The following is a 20,529-nucleotide window of genomic DNA, read 5'->3' as shown; positions in this document are numbered from 1 at the left end:
ACACTCAGAAAACAGTAGGTTAAGTGATAGCTAAGACCGTTTTGTGAGGGTACATTTTCTCGCTGTCTCAGTCTTTCTTGTAACGAAGTTTGTGGTTCGAGAGAGGACGAAAGTAGCACATTGCGAGCATCTGGGGCGATTTGAGTGGGCTGTACTCGCAGGCTAGGACGAAAGAAGCCGATGGTAAACTTTGAATTCTCTCTCTAAACTTAAACGCTTTCCGAAACATTTTGCTGAATAGTTGCTATACAACACCTCGAATAACTTGAAATCATTTGAATATCGCAAGGTTATATTTTTAAAGGACTTTCTTGAAGCAGTCGTCGATGTTTTTGTTCGGCATTGAAATACATACCTTGGACTTAGAGGTTACGTAATCCGCTACTAAAGCAAATTTATTTGAAAGTAGTTATGACTTTGTCGTTTTGTTCCTTACTTCTTCCATTTTTCAATGCTTTCACTTCACTGCTCTCTTCTTTCGCTGTTTCGAAAAAGGAACCTTTCAGTCACATGCAAATCTATACGCTCAGAATGTTTACACCGGCGACTGAAATTCGTGCAAGTGTGTGCTACAAGCCGGAACAGGTCATATCCGTTTTGCGATGCTTGGAGTCTAGCGATTGAGCATCCTGAGGGCAGGAGATATTAACTGCGTTAATTAAACCTTCCCGTTGTTGTCCCAGTGTGCAAGCGCTGTTCGCCACTAGACGTGCGCCTTCGCATGTGCTGCCAGTATCAGCCCACTTATGCTGCTTTTATTATTTTTTTATTTTTCTTTTTTTTGTGCACATATTCTGAGAATCCTAGATTTTTTGGTTTAACGTTTACGAACTCTAGCGCTTAGGCAGCTCAATCATCATTGAAGCTGATCACTGAGTTAAGTACTCATCTTTAAAGCCATTCTAGACAACAACAGATCCTCACGTGATTCGAGTCCGTGAAAGAAGTCTTCACCATGCAGTGACCTTTAAAACTTATGACAAATATGGTGAACTGGTAAGCAGTACTTTTCTGTGGTGCTATTTTGAGCAATATAGGGTTTGTGGATGGAACCCGCAAGTGTATCCATTCAAGTGTATCCAAGTAGGGAGCAGAACTTTCCAGCGATTCTGTTCAAATTGATTCTTACGTTTTGACTCTGTGGATGGAATCCTAAAATCCAAACGTATAAATTATGCTACCCTTTCGGCGCTTTCTGCGGCGGACTTTGTATTGTGAGTTGTTTTTTTTAGATGGTCATTGCGTGACCATGACATTAATTTGAGTGAAAAGATACCTCTTGATCCAATCAATATCAGCTAAAGCCTTAGTAGACTTTAGCCTGTGTACATCCGCCTCCTCAGGAGGATGTGCACAGGCTAGGAAAACTCAGGAAAGTAGCATTCTATGAGGTGTAACAGCCGAGCCCGGTCTGTTTTGAACTCTTGGGCAAAATCAGTTGTTTAGAATAACACTATAAAGATGCGGTTTGTGTAAATCATACATCTCGCTATCTTTCCTGTTTTGTGTAAAATACTTGGGGGTACAATGTATAAGTGCCTTCTTCCTTATTTATATTGTAAACTGCCGTCAAAACTAATTAAACTTGGAGGGCTTGTGTGTTCATATTAAAACATATAACGGGATTCAGAAAAAAGTCTCTTTTCCTTCGTGTTAGTGATTTTGGATGTGCAGCCGAGAATAATGTGTGCTGCAGCAGGTAGGAGTACAGATAAGATCATATAACCTTGACAACCAATTCGTTTCAGATTTCTTGCGGTCAGGTATTGTGCAAAACGGAGGCACGTCGTCATCTATTGTTTAGAAAGTCTACGTGCCATTGGAAATAAGTCATTCTACCCGTTTGGAAGAGCTCAAAAATGAAGAGGAACAACACAGAATGAATCACAAATATCTGGTTCAGGAGACACGGTGAGTGAAATTACACATGTTTTCAAGTAACTGTAAGCTTAAGTTAAGTAGCAACGAAGAGATAATTTTCATCATTCTCCAAAATACCGAGCCACGCTGATGTCAGAGGAGCCATACTCGAGTCTCCACCAGCGGTTTTTTTTTTTGAAGTCGCAAAAAGTTAGTGTAAAATAGAGTAGAATTTAAATTATACACAGATCGTTATTTTGCCCGGGAGGTAATGTTTTCCCTTAGCGTCATACCTTGAACAAATCTGTAATTTTGAATTAAAATAAGTCGATATAATGACAAAGCTCTAGGAAAATGCATTTAAACAATTCTGTTTACATCAATAACAACCCGAAATAGCAGAACAAATCAAATGAAATATTTGCTCAAAAATTTCGCAACACTGGTGACCATATATGCATAAATAGAGAAGAATTTCCGTCCTTCTGCAATCCTTTTTTAACACAATGAGTTTAAGTACCTCATTGTTTTGTAATTTTCCGCAAAGTGCAAGGCTGGGTTAAAACGTGATTACATCCTCATGTCAGCACTCTATATTATTAAAAATAAATATACCATTAATATTATTATTATTATTATTATTATTATTATTATTATTATTTTGCTTTATGTTTGATCATAGCAATCTGGGTTCTAGAGGAATTTCTTTACACAACGGAGTCAAAAACATTCACACGAATGCCCTTCTGCGTTGCAGACGTATTTCCGGTTATCGTTTGTATAACCGGAAATACGTCTGCAACGCAGGCCAGTGCTTCATGTGTAGCTGTATCGGTAAATAACAACGAATTTATTCAATTCTTACGGTTAACCTTTGCGAGAATATAAATTTGTAGCCTCCGATCGCTTCGGTTTTTGCTAGCAGGAATTTAGCATTGAGTTTATTGAGAGAAGAACACATAGAAATTAACTACGTGTAGGTTAATAGTATGTTATTTAGAGAAATCTTGAAGTGTCCTGCGCAAATTTTGTTTTGCTTCCCGGATTACTGTTTGCCTTTCTCACCACTTCAGTGCCAAAAGGCTTCACAACTCTCGCAGCACCCTGAAATAAAGTCGCAAGTTGATTAAACTTTGTGGACTGTCTGTCTTGTCTTGTGCGGTTCGACACCATTTACCAATCCAAAAAAAAAAAACGCATAATGATAGCGTTCACGTGGGATGCTACTGACAGTTAGATGGACTGTTGCTGTTGTCTCATGTATGGTAAGATTCAGTGTTGATATTGTTAACGTGATCCCTTTTCCTGGCAACCCAAGTTTTTCCTGAGTGTTAAATGTTCTCGTGAGCAAGTTAGACGGAAACCGCATCAGCGGTTGTCATCTTAAGAGCGGTAGATTAAGAGTCGACGTTTTCGGTTGCCCGTGTGCAGCCACAACCCATGTTTTCATTACTCGATGACTGTGCTTTGTGGCTAGACATGCTCAAGATTTATGGCCAGAGTTCTCCAGTTCCCGATCTTTCTTTCTCGCCCCGCGAAAAGAGAGCCTACCTTCAAGCTAGATTTAAATTTGTGACTTTAATAGTTGTCTTCTTTTAATTGGCCTTGTATCACTTGAAATGGTTGAAGTCGTTGGTTTCTCTGGAATTCTTTTAAGTACTTCCCTGTAGGTACGTGCATTTAAAACTGTTGAAACAGACAGATCAGAGGGGAGTAAACTAAACTAGAGAACTGCTGCTGCGGGCATTTATCGGCGAATCCACACTGATGTGTTTTTTGCTTTTTAAATGTATATTTTTAATTCTTTTTCGCCTCTGTTATGCGGTCTGTTATCCCCACTACTCATTAAAACACACCATAGACGCGACCGGAGACGAAGACTTTTCAAACGATTTAAATAGTGGAGTCATACGACAACGATTCTCCAGGTTTAGTCTGGACAGTCGAAAACGAAAAGTTTTGAAAATGAAAACGTAAAAAGAGCTGGAGAATTTCGTTATTGTTGTTTTCATGAAAACGATGCGAAAGAATAGTTTGGATGAAAGATATGTTGCTTCCTTGAGATGAATACGGGAAATACGGAGAATTGTCAGAAAAGCGTTAGCTGTGCTAGGGATTGAGTGTTTCAGTTTTAATTAAAACGCAAGTTGTTCCTGTAGAGCGGTTAATTATTTTTCTGTCTTGAATCAACCAGAGCTTTCTTGGCGACGTGTGGGTGGTCTTACGTAATCGAACTGTCCCGAAAATTGTGCGTTATTTCTCGAACGCGATAATTGATTTTCTGAGTGGTCAAAAATTAATTAGATTTCAGATTCAATTCCATGTAAGTTAAATCGTTTTTACTAACATAAGCATTTACGCATCATATTGGGAGCATTTACAAATTCCATTTCGCTCCCTAGATTTTCCAACTTTCATTTTGCAAAACCATTTTATTCGATTTTATCTTCACTTTCCTTTCTTTTGTCAACAATTTCAACGTAGTTCATATCCTCAGAATTTTGGGAAGTACTTTGAAAAAGGAATTATTTTCCGGAATTAAAATTGAGCTCTTTTTCAACAGACCCTCAACATGAGGAGAACCACATAGCTGGGTAGATAAAGTTGAATTCGCTTCATTCAAAAACAAATTACCTTCAATAAGGCAAAGAGTGAAAGTCATTATAGAACCTGGCATATGCTTAAAATTTAATTTGTTGGAAGTAACTTTTTTTTCATTGGAGAACTTTGATGATTTTTCTGGTCAGTTAATGACATCTTGTGCGGTAATCAATCCTAGGCCATATTAGTGTAAGCCGAGCGAGTGCTATCAATATTGTGCAGCAGTTCTTACCATGAAAGCAAAGACTGTGATTAGCGACCGCACGACAATCTCGACCCCAAAGCTCTTCTCTTGACTGAGGGAGAGAAGAGCTCTGGGGAACCCTGAAACGAACTGTCTTCTCGTTGGTTTTCGTGAAGAACAATCAAAAGCGTCTCTAATTGGTGCATTCATGTTAGCACGAGGAGTGAGCAGGCGCCGTAAGTAAAGTTTCAAATAGCCAATTTTTGGCTACAAGAACCCTACGGTGCATGTTCTCCTTGATAGAGTTTCCCAGAGCCTTGGGTCGATCCAAGGCGCTGGGAACGAGAATGGACCGCACGAGTAAGAGTTTGCGTTCTGGGCACGCGCACTTAAAAAAAAAACAAAAAACAAATTTCAACATACCACCCATGCGCACAACCATTTCACCCTGTCAATTTAAAATTGACACTTTTCTGATCCTGATGGGGACAAACCTAACATTGGGTAATGGACTCTTGATACGCTTTCATCCAGTCAACCGAAAGGTCGTGGGTGCTTAACATTTAGCCAAAAATTCCGGATAAAATTTTTTTCCGAATTTATATATTGACCAACCGGATGAGAATGGCTTACCATTTAGTACTCCACTCCACATTCCGTCCCGAAAATCACGAGAAAAGACCTGGAAACGGAACAATCCTCGCTAATGGTAAGCGAATGTCCCGAATTTCGTTCAGAACGGAAAAAAGTGGACTACCACTGGAGGTTACCCATAATTTCCGAAAAGATTTTCGAAAGAATTGCCTTTCCGTATGACCTCGAACCAAAATTTCCGGATTTTTTTGGCCAGTACATGGTAAGCACCCGGTGTACTAAAACTGACATAATTTAGTGTACTTGACTGCTAGGATTTTTGAACATTTACATATCTATGATGGCCAGGAATCGACTCCCATGATCTCCTGATTATTTCATTTGCTATTTAGGTATCGCACCTACAGTATGTACAGTTTCTCAAAAGCGAATGTTTGAGGCAAGGTACCCCAAGAAGAATTTGCGTTCGAGAATAATTCAAGTAAACTGAAATGCTATTTACGGTATTCTCCCCCTTAGCAGGCATCCTAAAAATATGTTAATGCTCACAGCGGTTATAAGTAACACTCGACGACATTTTTTCATATTCCGAAATAAAATTTAGGTGGCCGCCAATCAAATGATTCAACTGGCACCAAGAAAACAGGAGTATCGTTGTGGAAACTTTTGATATTTTACTTTCGAAATATGAAGAAAAAGTCCTTGATGGGCCCGTGTACGCGTGTAACTGTTAACCGCCGTAAAACTACACGATATGACACAACTTACGAAAATATCGCGTTTGGGCACCTTACACCCGACTGCCAAACATTTTCAGTACTGTACCGTTCGGAATTTTCATCAGTTTTTAGCAGGATCGTGGGTAAGTGGGGATCATGTTTGAAAAAGGTCTGCACATTTCGCCACTGCTATCAGATTTTAATACTTGATTCACAAATGGCTGGGTTTTTTTAAAAAAAGAGTGCCATTTCCGTCATTATCAACCTATCGGTACACGAATGTGTGAATTTTATGAATATGAAATTAATTTTACGTGTAAACGATATCTACGTTGACCATCATCTGTTATTACGATGCTTTGACGCGAAAGAGTTATTTTTAACTATTTAAGTAAAGAACGTTCGCTCTACTCGCCCAAAATATCAAAAATGTACGTAAAAACCAGCAAATTTGCATTTGTCCTTATGTGGGCGTTAATTTCAATATTTGTGGGTAATGTTATGTTTTAATATGAACTGAAAAGCATGGGAAAGGAAATGTGATTCAAGTGGACAAAGCGATAACAGATTTTAATTTTAATACTCCTCCTTTTAACTTTATTCAGAAGAGACAAGCTAAAAAAAGCGCCGATATCAATTTCCAAAATCGGAATAAATTAGATTGGCGAAACGGATCACGAATTTCATTTTACGCAAAGACGAAGAAGCATTGTTGCCGTATGTGAAGGTCGATCACGCGATTGGAATTCTCTTTTATTGTTAAATCCTTGTTGTGGACTAAAAAATAAATAATGGGAAGCTAATGGGAACTTCTGAATCAGAAACTGAAAATAGTTTCTTTCTATGTACTTTTTTGTGCCAAATCCTCAGAAAAGTGAGTTTTCGCGGACATCCGGATTTTCTGTACAGGGAAGCCCCCATTTCCGGTGCTATCTATTTAGCGGGTTGATTGGCAGGTACTGTGACCAATGGAAGCACCGGAGATGTGTTGTTGAGATCACGTGGGGTCTGATCCTGCGTCACACAGCTGCCCGAAATCTCGAGATTTTTTAGCGGATGAGGGACTCCTCAATTCTCAACTGGTTTTGTTTGTCGGGCTATCGAACATGTAGGCATCAAAGAGCGAGGCTTTAAGACGCTGACTTCCTCTCGAATTACCCGAGGAATCACCTCCTTTCTTGTTCAGCCTTTTACTGTATCACGCGTGGCGTTGGTCTCTTGTCTTGTCGACCATACAATAGTGTTGATGTTCTTTCGTAGACTGGTGAAATTTCTTAATATTGAGCCCCGTTGCTCGCTTTCCTCGGATTTCCAGTTTTGTTGTCCGTGCTGTCAGCCGCAGTGACAGGGCAACTACTCTGGGAAGTACAAGAATGGCTTCGGGGTGAGTAGCAGAAGAATACATTTGCTATAAAGTTCGTTCTCTGTCTGAACACATTCAATCTTTATAATCTTAATATGGCGCGCCAAGGTACACCACCATTTACGGGAGTTTCAGTACCATGTTACGCGAAAGCATTCCACTGATTTTTTCTATAAAAAAGGTCAATTGCCATTGCTATAGTCGTGTCTTCAATGGCGTCGAGAATTAAGGATTCGTCTGAAAACACTTTAGAAATTAACGTCTCCATTCCGCGTTCGCTTCTCTACCGCCCCCTCAGTCTCTATGGGTCTCTGCAGCTAAGGGGAAAAAAAAGAATTTTCCAACCTGAAAATTTCGGATATCTTAAACGTTAAGCTCGGAGACACGGTGACAGTATCGCAGACAAAACTTGGCAGAGCGATCAATTTTTGGTGTCTTGTTTTCGCTTAGATGTCTTGTTTCGAATTTTATTGTGTCATTGCTGTCCATTCCAAACGTCACGTAGGCGCCCAAAATAATTTCTTAAAGTCGACAATTTCGATCGGTACAACACGTAACTAAAATGGTTGATTTTCTTGTTATTGATTGGGGTTTAAACGATCAGCGAGTTTTGTTTGTGGCTTGCGATCATCTACTGAAAGAAGTTATTCTTGAGACTAATATCAACTACGGCACACAGGAGAACGATTTTATATTATACTATTCTGTAATTTCATATCCCATCGAGAAAGGAAGACAACATTCTCTAAGGTGTTTATGAAATCGGAAGTGTTGGTCACCTTCGGTTCAAAGGCAGAAAGCCAAAATGCCCAGTTAACATTTTCGAAGCGATTCAGAATCTTTCATGATCAAGGCCTTCAGCTTTAATCCGAACCGTGAGAATGGTTACGTCTAAAACGAAAATTGTTTATGATCATGCTTTGACAAGCAATCGATTAAATCCTTTCCACTTTACTCCATCGTAGTGGACTTTAGCCAGTTTCTCAACTGTCGATAGAATTCTGGATATGGTTAATAGAGAAAAGAACAAGAGTACCTAAATCTCCTTTTTGAATTAAAATTAACATAATCATGATCATGCCCTTTTCACTTCGCACGTTTGGTCGCGTTTGGTTTTAAATCTCGCATTGAGAAGTTTGGACAGATGTTGCCATCGGCTCGGGCGGGCAAACTTCCGACAAAGATGTCGTGTTTTAAAATATTTTTACCAAATCCATTATTTATCGAACCTGAATTGGGTATCTTGAATGTCTCCCCCAACTTTTCTTTGGTTTATTTTTTATTAGAACAGATATTGCTAGTGCTGGCAGGAAACGTTTAACGCTATTACCAAGAATTATTGATTCACAATCAATTATTCCAACTTCCTGGGTTTCGGAATGGAAATATTTTTATTTTAGAAACATACCCAAACTGCAATCGATTGGATTCGGCGTTACTTCTAGTCAACATCTTCAATAAAATGACCTACTAGCTTATAATCTTTTAAGTGCTCCTTTTCAAGATGTAGCTCACATTGAAATCTTTTCAGAGAACATCATGCTTGTTGTTCTAATTATTCTTTATTCCAATTTGTAATTAGTTATAGTTTAGTTTTACCATTGTAAGATTTCTCTTCGTTTAATCACAAGTGCATTCCAATTCAATTTCTGCAGTTACAAAAGTTTGTAAATTTTCTTTTCAGTACAGCTGATTGCTGTATAAATTCATTTTGAACCAATGTACTGACAGCATTGACAGGTGCGGCAATTTTTATCTTCTTTAAGAAAAACCAAAATGGTAAAATTGCAAAACATGTCTGTTGTTCATGAATCTATGAGGTTTTTCTTTTTGTCCTAAAGCAAGATTAATGACAGATTTGAATTGGTTTTAAAATGGCAATCACAGAATCACAATAGGGACCTTTTAGATCGGAGGACGAGGACGACTTTCTGTTCTGAGCATGCACGCTTAGAAAAATGTCGGCCTCCAAACCTTATTTGCATGTTCACTAGGAAAAACTTGTACTCTTAGTTGTCCTCATCCTCCGATCTAAAGGTCTCTAACAATCTGTATAAAGTAAATTTATTTTTTTCTCTAAAAACGTTAGGCTTGGATGACATGTTATGTTTTCTGTGTTGCTTACCAGTTGTAGTTTTGTGATCAGAGGAAGACATTTTGACAAATATTTTATAAATTTTTCATCAATTTCCACATATAATCCTTGAGTTGAAGAGGCTGATTTCTGCTGGAACAAAGTCTATTTTTGGTTAGGTATTTTCATATGTCCACGGAGGGTAACTAAGCAATAGTGACTTCAATGCTCTTACATGTATTTGCTGTTTATGGAATCAAATGTTGCTGGTTGCTATCTTCTGCTGTTGTTGAAAGGGGATTTTAATAATATTATTTTTGTATGGTTTCTTTTATGTGCTTTCCAATGTACATGTATATTCATTTAATTTAATTTTCTTGGTTGTTGTTTGGCTGTCTAGAAGATACCAATATTTCATTATGTTAAACTTAAACAGGCCTTGCTTTGCATATGTAACATTATTGTCTGTTATCTCCCTCGGACCACCATGTTTGTTGAGGTCATAGGTTTAGATTAATTAAATTCAAATGAAGAAATTTCTATCTTATTCTAGAGCACCTGTAACGTAATTCATTTGTTTGTAACCAGTCAAAACAAATTATTATTACGTATGTTCCACATACATTATTAATGTGTGGTATTAAAGTTATCAGGTGATGCTATTAATATCCTCAGCTGATTTCAAAAGTATTTTCAGAAAACATGATGAAAATCTAAAGATACGTAATATACAGTGTCTTCAATTTCTGAAGGAGACGGTTTTTAAGATGGGTAGTGTTTGATGGCAGGAGTTGTGTGTTATGTTTCATGTCTCCAACCTTTTTGCCTTCAGTGGTCAGAAGTTTATAAATAGAATTTAACATGTCCTGAAAAATAAATAAATAAGTAATTAGAAAAAGGGCCCTTTCTTCACACCTTCATACCTTTTAATTAAACCATTTTATTTTGTGACCCAGAGATTTCACTTGTGTTAAACTCAAATTTGCTTGCTGAAGACTTCCAACTTCAAACTGTGTACATATCATTGGTGATTATCGATTTCAAGGAAGTTAACATTTGTGGACTTGGCACACAAAGTGGTAATGATTGGCAACTTCATCTATGACCTTGGTTGTGTTGCCTGTGGCATCATACTTGAATGAGATTCAATCAGTCGCAATCTTTCAATAACTAAGGTTTTTATCTCTGGTTATACTGGTCTGCCCTTTTCAGCTAATTAATTTTTGCTGGTTTGCCTTCTCTGAGGTCATACAAGGATGTAATAATGACTGCTAGGGATGGCAAATGGTACCTCCAAAATCTTGGCGCTCGCAAATTTTTCATCCGATTTCAAAATCTTGACAACCTTTGCAGAGTCTTGAAATCTCATTTATATTGCATTTATGTCAGTGTGAAGTCTTGCATGTTTTGGTCTTGGTCTGGGATTCGCAAACAAGGATCTCAGCGAGTCTTGGATTTTACCATTTGTCACCCCTACTGTGGCGAGGATGTTGTCTGAAAGTCAAAGTTTAGTACGTAAAATGTGTGGCAATCATCAAGGATTGTACATGATCTTGAACAATGCCCAGTTGTCTATGTTGGCCATACTGCATTTTGCCACACACTTCAGAATTGTTGTTTATATTGCAAGAAGAGATGATCATTGACTAGAGTAATTGGCTCCCTAAAAATTATTGTAATGGTGTTCTTTATTTGGTGTTTGAATAAAATTTTAGACTGGCGATTCATGAACGAGAGAGAGAAGAAGAAAGACGCCGCCGAGCTAAACTGGCACCACAGGCATCAGTAAGTTGATTAAAAAATAAAAAAATAAAAATAGAAGTTGATAAAACAAGTTGTGGTTGGCAAGCAGTCCTTAATTTAAAGGGGCTAGGTCATGCAATTTTAGGCAATTTCAGCACTGATCGAATGGTCATAGAATTAACTAAAATATCAAAATAACTGTTCAAAACTATAGAAGAACTCTAACAAAACACAGGGAAGCCAAGAAGGGACATGGATGGACAAAACTGGAGAGGATTGAAATGGATTGAATTTGGGTAAATTTGAAAAACGTCGGCCCACCTTTTTTCAAATTTATATCTGCCTGTATTGAAATGTCATTTACACAGCTGGAAAATCATTCTCAGTTGTTATATATGTGGCTGTGATTTTGCAAATGAAAGACTCTTGCTATGTCAGTTTGACGTTTAGAGCTTATAATTAACAAAATTAAACAAAAGTACCTAAAATAGCGTGACCTAGCCCCTTTAATGATGTAACCTAAGAAGAGCACATCCTTTCATGTGCCTGGAACAGACTTAACAGTTTTTACTCCGTCTAATGCCAGATGATTTTACTCGTCAACTGGGGGTGAACTGCGGGTGTCCTGGGGTCACTGTGGAGTCAAGGGGTTAACCAGTCAAAAACTACTTGTCCCCACCATTAAGCACTTTATCGTAATGACATTTATTTAGAGGTTATCAATGCAAGATGACACAGTGTCAAAGTTATTATTTTACTCCAGTGGATAGCAAAGTTTTGGTAAAGAAAAGAACTTGTGGACTGTTCTGATCATTACCTTCCAAAATTTAGTTGATGGTGTTTGGTTGGAATTATGCCATTGGAACCGCGGAAAGAAATGCATCTGTGGTATTCTTCTTATGGAACTCTTGTCCTTGGGTCTTGTTGTGTGGAGCACACAAAAAAATCATTACACATGGCTTTCTGAATTGCTGGGTTCTCTAACCCCTCTAATTTTTACATTCGATTATTAAATATCGCATGCAAAAGGTTTGAAATTTGATTGGGAAAAATTGATTAATGCTAGACATATGCAAGCCTTACTGTTACAGTATTTATGATTGTAAAATAGTTTTATTGGATACAAAAATGTATTACCCAGAGGTGAAGATGGCTTATTGTACCAAACAAACTTTGAGAAGCTTTTGCTAATGTTAAGAAATGTTACTGTCCTTTTTCGTCTTGAGTTTCCTTGGTATATACAATAATAAAAGTGGAGTTTGTTTGACACTTATAACCCCACCCCACATGTGACAGAGCTTTCTAAATCACGAATAGTCAAGGAGCTATTTTGGTCAGTAAGATTTACAAAGTTGTGTTTTTTAAAGGCATTAAATCTTGGCATCCATTAAAGGTGTCTTCGGTTTTCAATCAATTCTTCGTACATGCAGTTTTGTACATTAATCGTTTATCATACACTACACCCTTAATTTAGCCTTTGTTTCCCCCCATATTAATCTAGAGCAATGCTGACATTCCCAAGTTTGAAGAACCAAGAAGGGTATGTTTTGTAGTTTTACTTCACTAATAATTTTACTGAACTAATCACATGCATGGCTGTGATACCTATATCCTAATAACCCTGAATGTCTTCCTTTATTTAAGGGTCTTGTTACCCCATATTATCGGGGCTTTTTTTGGAGGCAGCCCCCTTTGGTGGGAAACTCAACGAAGTAACGGCAGACTCTGGCGGTGTTATGTGTGTTTATGGGGGGTAGGCATTGTCTGATTATGACCATTGGTACTGTCTTTTTCATGTGATCTTTGCCCTTGCATCTTGCCTGCTTAGCCCTCTTAGGTGTAATTATTTTATTTAAGCTTTTAAAACCCTAGCAAAGCAGTTTGCTACCATTGTTGGTTTAGTATGGTAGCCTTTGTGGTGTTGTCTTCTCGTCAACGGTAGACATGCTAATTCTTGATTTACCAGTACAGGTATGTAGATTGAGACCAAGCAAACTTAGGCCTTTGTGTAGAGCTTGTTTTTTTTCATGAATAGAATTGTTAGTTAAATAAAAAATAGAGCCTCACTAACCATAACTGTGGAAATTGTCGGTGTTGTGATTGTTCCTTTTCATTGGTTGCCAGGTTCAACCATCTGCAGAAGATCTTTTGCAGCAGAGAATTCAGGTGAGGGTGAATGCTGGAGATGAACTCAAAGGTGTTGACTTGAAATATGCAATTAGCAACATCATGGGAACCCATATTTGCTGTTTGGGGGTCATCCATGATGACTCAAGACTTGTGTGGATGTGTGCTATAAAATTACAGTACTGTAATTATTATTATTATTATTATTATTATTATTATTATTATTATTATTCAAATTGGAGTAATTTTACATGTCCATAATTATTATGAGATATAGTCTTAGGACAAGTAGAGACTGTACAATATAACATTGAAAAATTGAAAATCACGAAGGTCTAACAATGTTATAATTTCCTTATTTGCAATTTCTCAACGTTGTATTGTACAATGCCTACTTGTATTCAGATCATTTCTAATAGAATTTTCAAAAAGTGGAGAATAACATGCAACTTTGAGAATCGTTATTTGGGTGCCCATTTGGATCACTCTGAACTTTTCATGGAACAGTTAATTCTTTTACGTTTAAAAAAAAAAAAATATATATATATATATAGATATATATACATCCTGTGCCCAAGTTCAGGAGTTGCCATAAAGCCATTATGGTGACAACCGGGAGGGCACATTGAATACATATTGTATATATAGATATATATATATATATATATTGGGGGTCTGTGATTGGAAAATGAAACAATAGATGATACAAAGTGCATCTAGCCCCAATAACAAAAGAAACTTCAGGTCTTAAGGACCAGTGGAAATAGCAGTGTCATAGGTACAGGATACTTGAATACTTGGGAGCAAGGTTCCCTGAAATGTAATGGGTGGGGTTTCTGTACAAAGACAAGTCAAAACTTTTGTACTTTTTAAATTTCTGTTTTATATAACTTCGGTTTTTACTTTTTCTAGTCAACCTGGGTAAAATCAGCAAATTGCTTGATATAAAAAAGATCAAATTATGTATCTAATGCTAAATAAAATAGTAGAGGTTGCTTTGTGGGTTTCATCATATTAATTTTAATATTTTGGGTGTACAATATTATGTAAACAGATGTGTCCAGATATGCCCCTAATTAAGATGCAGGCAGAATTCAATAAATGTCATGAAGTGTCCCCTTGCTCTTGTGCCCAACTTCAACATCGCTTGTGTCTTGGAATACAGATAATTAACGGCACAAATTGTTTGCCATGCGCTACATTTTTGCTGTTTGTAGCACTCCGTGTGTTCACAATTTGTCACATGCTGTGTCTTGATTTCTTGACAGGCCACATTGGGTACTTACGAATCTGTGGTGACAGTATTGCAAAACCAAAACCAACTTTATGGCATTCCCAGACTTCCACAGACACCAGTGGATGGTGATCAGAAGTTCCAGTTTAACTCAAAAAACAAAGATTCGCTAAGTCCTAGTGACGTAAAGAAAGCTAAGACTGCATCCTTATTATCCAATTATCAGGCAAGACTTCAGAAACGTAGTGAGCAGAATGGGGTAAAAACTCAGAAATTTAATGGAGTGCTGTCAAACAGCTCTGGACATGATAAAGTGAAGTCTCCTTTCGTTGCAAAAACTCAAGAGAGTCATATTGCACCTAAGAGTTCCACACTGTCGCAGTTAAAATCCCCACCTCTTGCTGAGGTGTCTAAAGTAGATAAAAAGAAGACTGAATCAAAAGCAGTTGTTAATGGTTCCGTGAAATCATTGCAAGGAGAAGAGAAAGTGAGGGAAATGACTAAGCTCAAGATAAAAGAGGAAAAAGATGAAAAGAGCAAGCCTAAAAATGAAGTGGAGAGTGGTGAAGTTCTGAAGGGAACAGTTGTCAAATCCATTACAAGTAGCAAAAGCAAACCACCTAAAATCCGCCTGCCTGAGAGGTAAATATTTTTGTATCTCGTCTTTGTTGATATGTCCAGCTGCGTTCATGCATGCACATGCTGCCAGAGTGCGTCATTGCGTCCTTGGACACACTAGTTTTTCTTTGGATTCACAGAATATAGGGTGTTTTCACTCACCTGATCAGTAATCTTGTTTTTTCACCGAAACAAAAGAAAACGTTTACATGATAATAGAGCTGAATTCCTGAAGGATTATTTGGGTACACCAACATGGCTGCCATTCCATTGTTTAGGTACACCAACATGGCCGCTGTGACATCGTGTGAAAACACTCTATAGAACAAAGGGTCCAGTTGGACGCAGAAAAAAATTGAATGTTTATGCAAATTACAAATGCCAGGAAAAATATGTGTTCAAACTGCTTATTTCACAATGAAATTGAACATGCCCATTTCTCACTATGGAGGCAAATGATTTCATCATGTCAACGATTATGTCCAGCTTGAGGAGTTAAATTCTTGTGTTTGAATTCCCATGTGTCATGTGACGTTATCTGAGCAGTTTTTCAGGCGACACTCTCGATCTGCCAATGACATTTCAGTAGAAGTTTAGGTTGTTGCATGCTTTTCAAGTGAATTTCAAGCATTAGTTTGTTTATTGTGAGCGAAATGACAGAGAACCCAACTGTGAAGTATATTAAATTTTTGTTTTGTGTGACCCAGTGTTTATATTAAATCCGGATGCACACCTGTTATAATCTCGGTTCTTGTTTTGCAGGTAATTCGTCTGTTTGCAAATTATTATGCGACTTTTTTGGAGTTCGTGTTAAAAGTAATATGTTTAACATGAAACTTGAAGTTATTCAAGTTCAATATTAACATTGGCCATGGTGAAGTCACGGGCCAACAATTTGAATCGCTTATCTTGTGTACTCTTTTGTTCCCAAATTAAACTGCAAGTGCTGTTAAAATAAATGACGCTCTTTTACGGAAAATTGATTCAGTTCTCTTTTTTGGTTGGTTGTGGTTGTCAACTGGAACCAACAGTTCCTACATCAAACGGTTTCCTTGAGATGTTTTCAGATGTGATTGATGGAGCTTTGATAGCACATAATCTCAATTTTGATCAATGAATCAACGGGCATAGCAGTTTCAAAGAAATTGATCATTTTTATTTTTAGGACATATTTGAGGGGAGGGATATTAAAGACTTCGTTTTGGTGCAATTTATAAATCTGAAAGGTTACTGCAGCAGCAATTAAGAGGCAATTAACTCTTTTTGAATATTAATGGACCACCAAATTTTTCAAGAAGGGGTCCAGAGGACCCCCAAATTTGAAACCTGGATCTATACATGTCTGGTAATAATTACCCTGGAAGCTCCACTCACCCGAAATTGGTTTTCAGGGAGGTCCTGTGTCCAATCGAATTGGAATTTTGAGATGTTGGTTTATGAGGAGAGGGGAAAACTGGAGAACCACCAGAAAAACCTCTCGGAGCAGAGTAAAGAACCAACAACAAACTTAACTCACATATGCCAAAGAGCCCAGAATCGAACCCTGGGCCTCATTGGTACTATGCCAGTGCTATTTAACAATAATTATTATCCTACGAGGGCACGCTGGATATGAAGTGATAATGACGAGTTGGTTATAATCATTTTATATCCAGCAAGCCCAAGTAGAATAATTATAATTGTTTGATTAAAAACTCCATGGTGTTCCCATGGATAGTATTGTCAACTAAAGCATTGATTTTTTGCCTCAGTTTATTCCAGTCCAAAACGGCTTTTGTCTGCCATTTTTTCTCAGAGCTGCAAAAACGTTTTCAGCTTGCTTTATTGCTGATGTGTTCCTTGACCATATTAGGTACAGCAGGTATATGAACTGATATCCTGTGTTCGGCTAGCCAATGAGAATGCTGGAAATCTGATACCCGTAGTTCAGTTTTTAATAAAACCACTTAGCCATCCCTTCTCTCCCCCTACTGGAAGACAGTTTCAGTTGGTAGTTGTCAAAGCCAATAATTTCTATAGAAAGACTATCCTTGGAAATTAATTTTCTCTTACCTGCAATGTTAATTAATGCACTCTAGTTCAATTTTCCCAATTTTGAAAATACCTCTGACTTAGTGAGATGGTCATGGCAAATAACAACTGCTCTCCTATTCGGTTGATATTGCACGAGAGGGAAAACACATTTACTTCAGAAAAACTAGGAGCTATAGACTTGTTTGTACATGTAGTATGGTGCAGTGGCCAAACATGAAGCTACTTGGATAGCCCAAGGCATGACCATAACCCTTCCTCTTAAAATCCTTGGTTTTGAAGCATTTAAGTGGAATTTCCTGTGTACTGTATTGAGATCTATCACTTCCTAATTAGTCCATTAGCCAGCTGACTCTTATTTCACAGGTTTTGGGGGGTTTTCCTCTTTAAAGTTTACATAAATTTTGTCAGTGTTATCCAAATTAGAGGACTGTTTTGAAGACTTGTGCCTCTGTACAAGTAACTCACAAAAAGAACAAAATAGGTTGCTATTCTTGTTTTCAGTCTTCCACTTTTTACAATTCTGTTAATGCTTGAAAGAATGTAAGATTAGCTAGCTTTTTTTTGTTTTTAATTCAAGAATCTTTCAAGTTGCGTCATAAGGTAGAATTTCGAGATTGAGGCAAATTTGATCAAGGGATTCCATGTACTGCAGATCCTGTGGATATTTCTTGTTATCCCAATTAGCTACTCTTTACTTACTTAAAACAGATAACTCTTTTAACTGATTGCCCAGAAGTAATGAGGACTTTGGAATTTGTTGCTCCACCTGTATCTTCTGCAAAAAAAATTTGGCATTTTAATAATATTGTTTTTCACTGAGTTGAACCCAACATTTAAGAGGATAATCAATTCCCAGACAGGAATAATGGACGCACTGTCTATCGACACTTGACAACACTTGAAAACTCCTGCTCAGTAGTTTCCTTTTTATCAGTTGATCTTCAGGAGGGGGTATAAATTTCATTTCCCTTTTCAGCTTTGGCCAAAGTACATGTATTCATTTTCGTGAACAAGGGCAACTGAAAGTTAGTGCCGGTAATTGGATTTACCGGTATTGCTAATTTCATTTGTGGGGAATTATTAGATTGAATTGATTACTTTCTAGCTTGGGTTACCAGTTGATCTTGTGAAAGGATTGTCATTTTGGTACTGGCCCTGTAAAGTTTCCCTTAATGACTGTGTGTTTGTTTTCACAGGAATATAACTACAGCATCAGCAGAGGTGAGAAATTCCTATATCGTGGTGCATGCAACCCTGTTAAAAGTTAATGCGATTTGTTCCTGACATACGGTCATGAGTACTGTTGAGGACAAAAGTGTAGTTTAGCGGAAAACATTTTCAGTTGTGGATACACAAAGCGTATCCACGACTGTGGTTAGGGGTCAGAATATGCAAATATGTCACTCACTCAGATGTAAACTAATTGACAAGTAAACAACTGTTATCATTTTTTTTCAAGATATGCCAATTTGTCACCTACTCAGCTGTTTAATTCAAATGGATAATGCCTCAACGTAATACGTCAGAAGAAAGAAAAGAACCAAACACAATTTCATTCTAAATGGCCATCCTCTGGTACTTCATAGGCTTTTCACAACCTAGTAAAAAGTTTAAAAGAGCCGAAAACACCGGCTGGCGATTGTTTTTACCTGGCTCTTTTGCATCTATAAAATGCAACTAAATACAGCATGTTTCATGATCCATTCCAGATTTTGTGAAGGGTTGAAAAGTTTTGGACACAATCCTTGTTTTTACTTATCGCAAAATGATGCATTCGTAGCTGTTTACATAGTTGAGGACTCTTCGGCTATATGAAAATGACCTGGAGTAGCCTGCCAATGATAACACATTTTTTTGTGGATAAAAATCAAACTTGAATTCAGGAATTATTTCCTAGCAAGATCAGAAAGCAACTGATCGCAACAGAACAAGCAATGTATTCATAACTTCTTCACAGTTCTCCTTTGATTATCTTCTATGCTGTGTTTTTGTGTGTTCTCACAAAAACTCCCACTTGAAAATAATGGTTTCGTCTGCCTTCCTATTCTCTTTCAAACAAGATACATTGTAGTTCCTTGTCAATTTAATCGTTATTAGTCAACTTATATTGTTATTGCTCTCTGTTGCAATTTTATTTTTGTCTATAATTTAATCATCTTGAAGGACTCTGTAATAAATACTCTATGGAGTAATGTCTTAATTAACCAGTAAAATTTGCAAATTGTAACAGTACTGATTGATAACCACAGCTGAAACAGAATTATATGATAAATTATTGGGACCCTCCACATGCTTTTTGTGGAGTGAGGACTAAAACAGCAAGACTTGCTTTTGTGAAGAATGACGTTAAAGGCAATTTGTTGTGTAGGACAGAGTCCAAGTGATGTATGTATTGATGCATTTTGTCACAACAGCTTACAGCATATGAGCAAACTCTCATGTGTTGAATGTCATTCTTACACCAGCTGCTAATCACTAAAGAATAGGTCTTCATTCAGTACCTTCGACTTTACAAAAGCTACTTCCAATTACTGTGGCGACCAAAGTAATAACTCCAGATTACTGTGCCAACCACCTTTACATCGTTTTGTAATTTTATGTTAATTAGACCTACTGCCATCATTTTGAAATAAATATTCCTTGTTAAATGTGCTCGTCATAGCGAGGCCAGAAAGGCTTACATGTATTAGCATTAAAACAAAAGAATATTTTATTTGGCCACCATTATGAAAGAGGTCTATGTTTTGGACCATAACACTGTCACTGTGAATACCAGGCCCCTTACTTTTCGAATATAACTTACTGTGTTGTGTGTTCTTTGGTGTCCCTGTGCCTCCAGCCAGGTGATCCAATGCTCAACCAACTGAGCCAATAGGTTATCAGTTCCTGTAGTAATTGGAAGGCTATTTTCTCACTCTTGCTTTCGAATACGCTACAACTAGTCTTCAGTGATGCCTGTAAAATATGAAGTAGTTGTACATTGACTCACAGGAGAATAATTTTTACAGGTACACAATAATTTAGTTAAAATTTGGTCTGTTATTAATAGGCCTAGAACATCCCCAGCCATTCAATAACTGTCCTCTGTCATAGTAAAATGGGACAATTGTTGTTTTTGTTAGCTCTTGCTTACCATCTCAAAATAGCCGGCACAAATGTTTGCTATGGTTTGCACTTTCAACAATATTAATAATGTCTCCCTTTTTAGATTTTGCCTGTGGATTTTTTTAACATGATAAGGGATGGTTCTTATAATAATTATAGTTAAACCAGAAAACAGCAAAACTCTTGATCTGTAGCCTTTTTCTGGTAACAAGAGTCAACAACAGTCGAATTGTTTAACCATGCCGATTTAAACATTAGACAATTTTGTTGAAG

General features: G+C 37.4%; 1 protein-coding gene across 4 annotated transcripts in view; it reads left to right on the top strand.

Moving 5' to 3' along the window:
* The window catches only part of LOC138016606 (AF4/FMR2 family member 4-like), a 40,024-nt gene continuing 19,495 nt past the window's right edge, over positions 1-20,529 (top strand). Inside the window, exons 1-8 of one of the 4 annotated variants that reach the window (XM_068863785.1) lie at positions 1-183; positions 898-996; positions 1,749-1,911; positions 11,111-11,180; positions 12,640-12,678; positions 13,263-13,304; positions 14,534-15,141; positions 18,348-18,372. In XM_068863785.1, the coding sequence (XP_068719886.1) occupies positions 1,880-1,911; positions 11,111-11,180; positions 12,640-12,678; positions 13,263-13,304; positions 14,534-15,141; positions 18,348-18,372 (816 nt within the window). In that variant the 5' untranslated portion in view covers positions 1-183; positions 898-996; positions 1,749-1,879. Of the gene's footprint in view, positions 997-1,748; positions 1,912-6,983; positions 7,343-11,110; positions 11,181-12,639; positions 12,679-13,262; positions 13,305-14,533; positions 15,142-18,347; positions 18,373-20,529 lie in introns of those variants that run through there. The other 3 variants (XM_068863787.1, XM_068863786.1, XM_068863788.1) reach the window with 3 other exon arrangements.

This window comes from Montipora capricornis, chromosome 9 (genome assembly GCF_036669925.1).
Source record: "Montipora capricornis isolate CH-2021 chromosome 9, ASM3666992v2, whole genome shotgun sequence".
Classification (NCBI taxonomy): domain Eukaryota; kingdom Metazoa; phylum Cnidaria; class Anthozoa; order Scleractinia; family Acroporidae; genus Montipora; species Montipora capricornis.
Note: the sequence above shows the minus strand (reverse complement) of the source record. Positions and strands in the feature narration are given on the sequence as shown.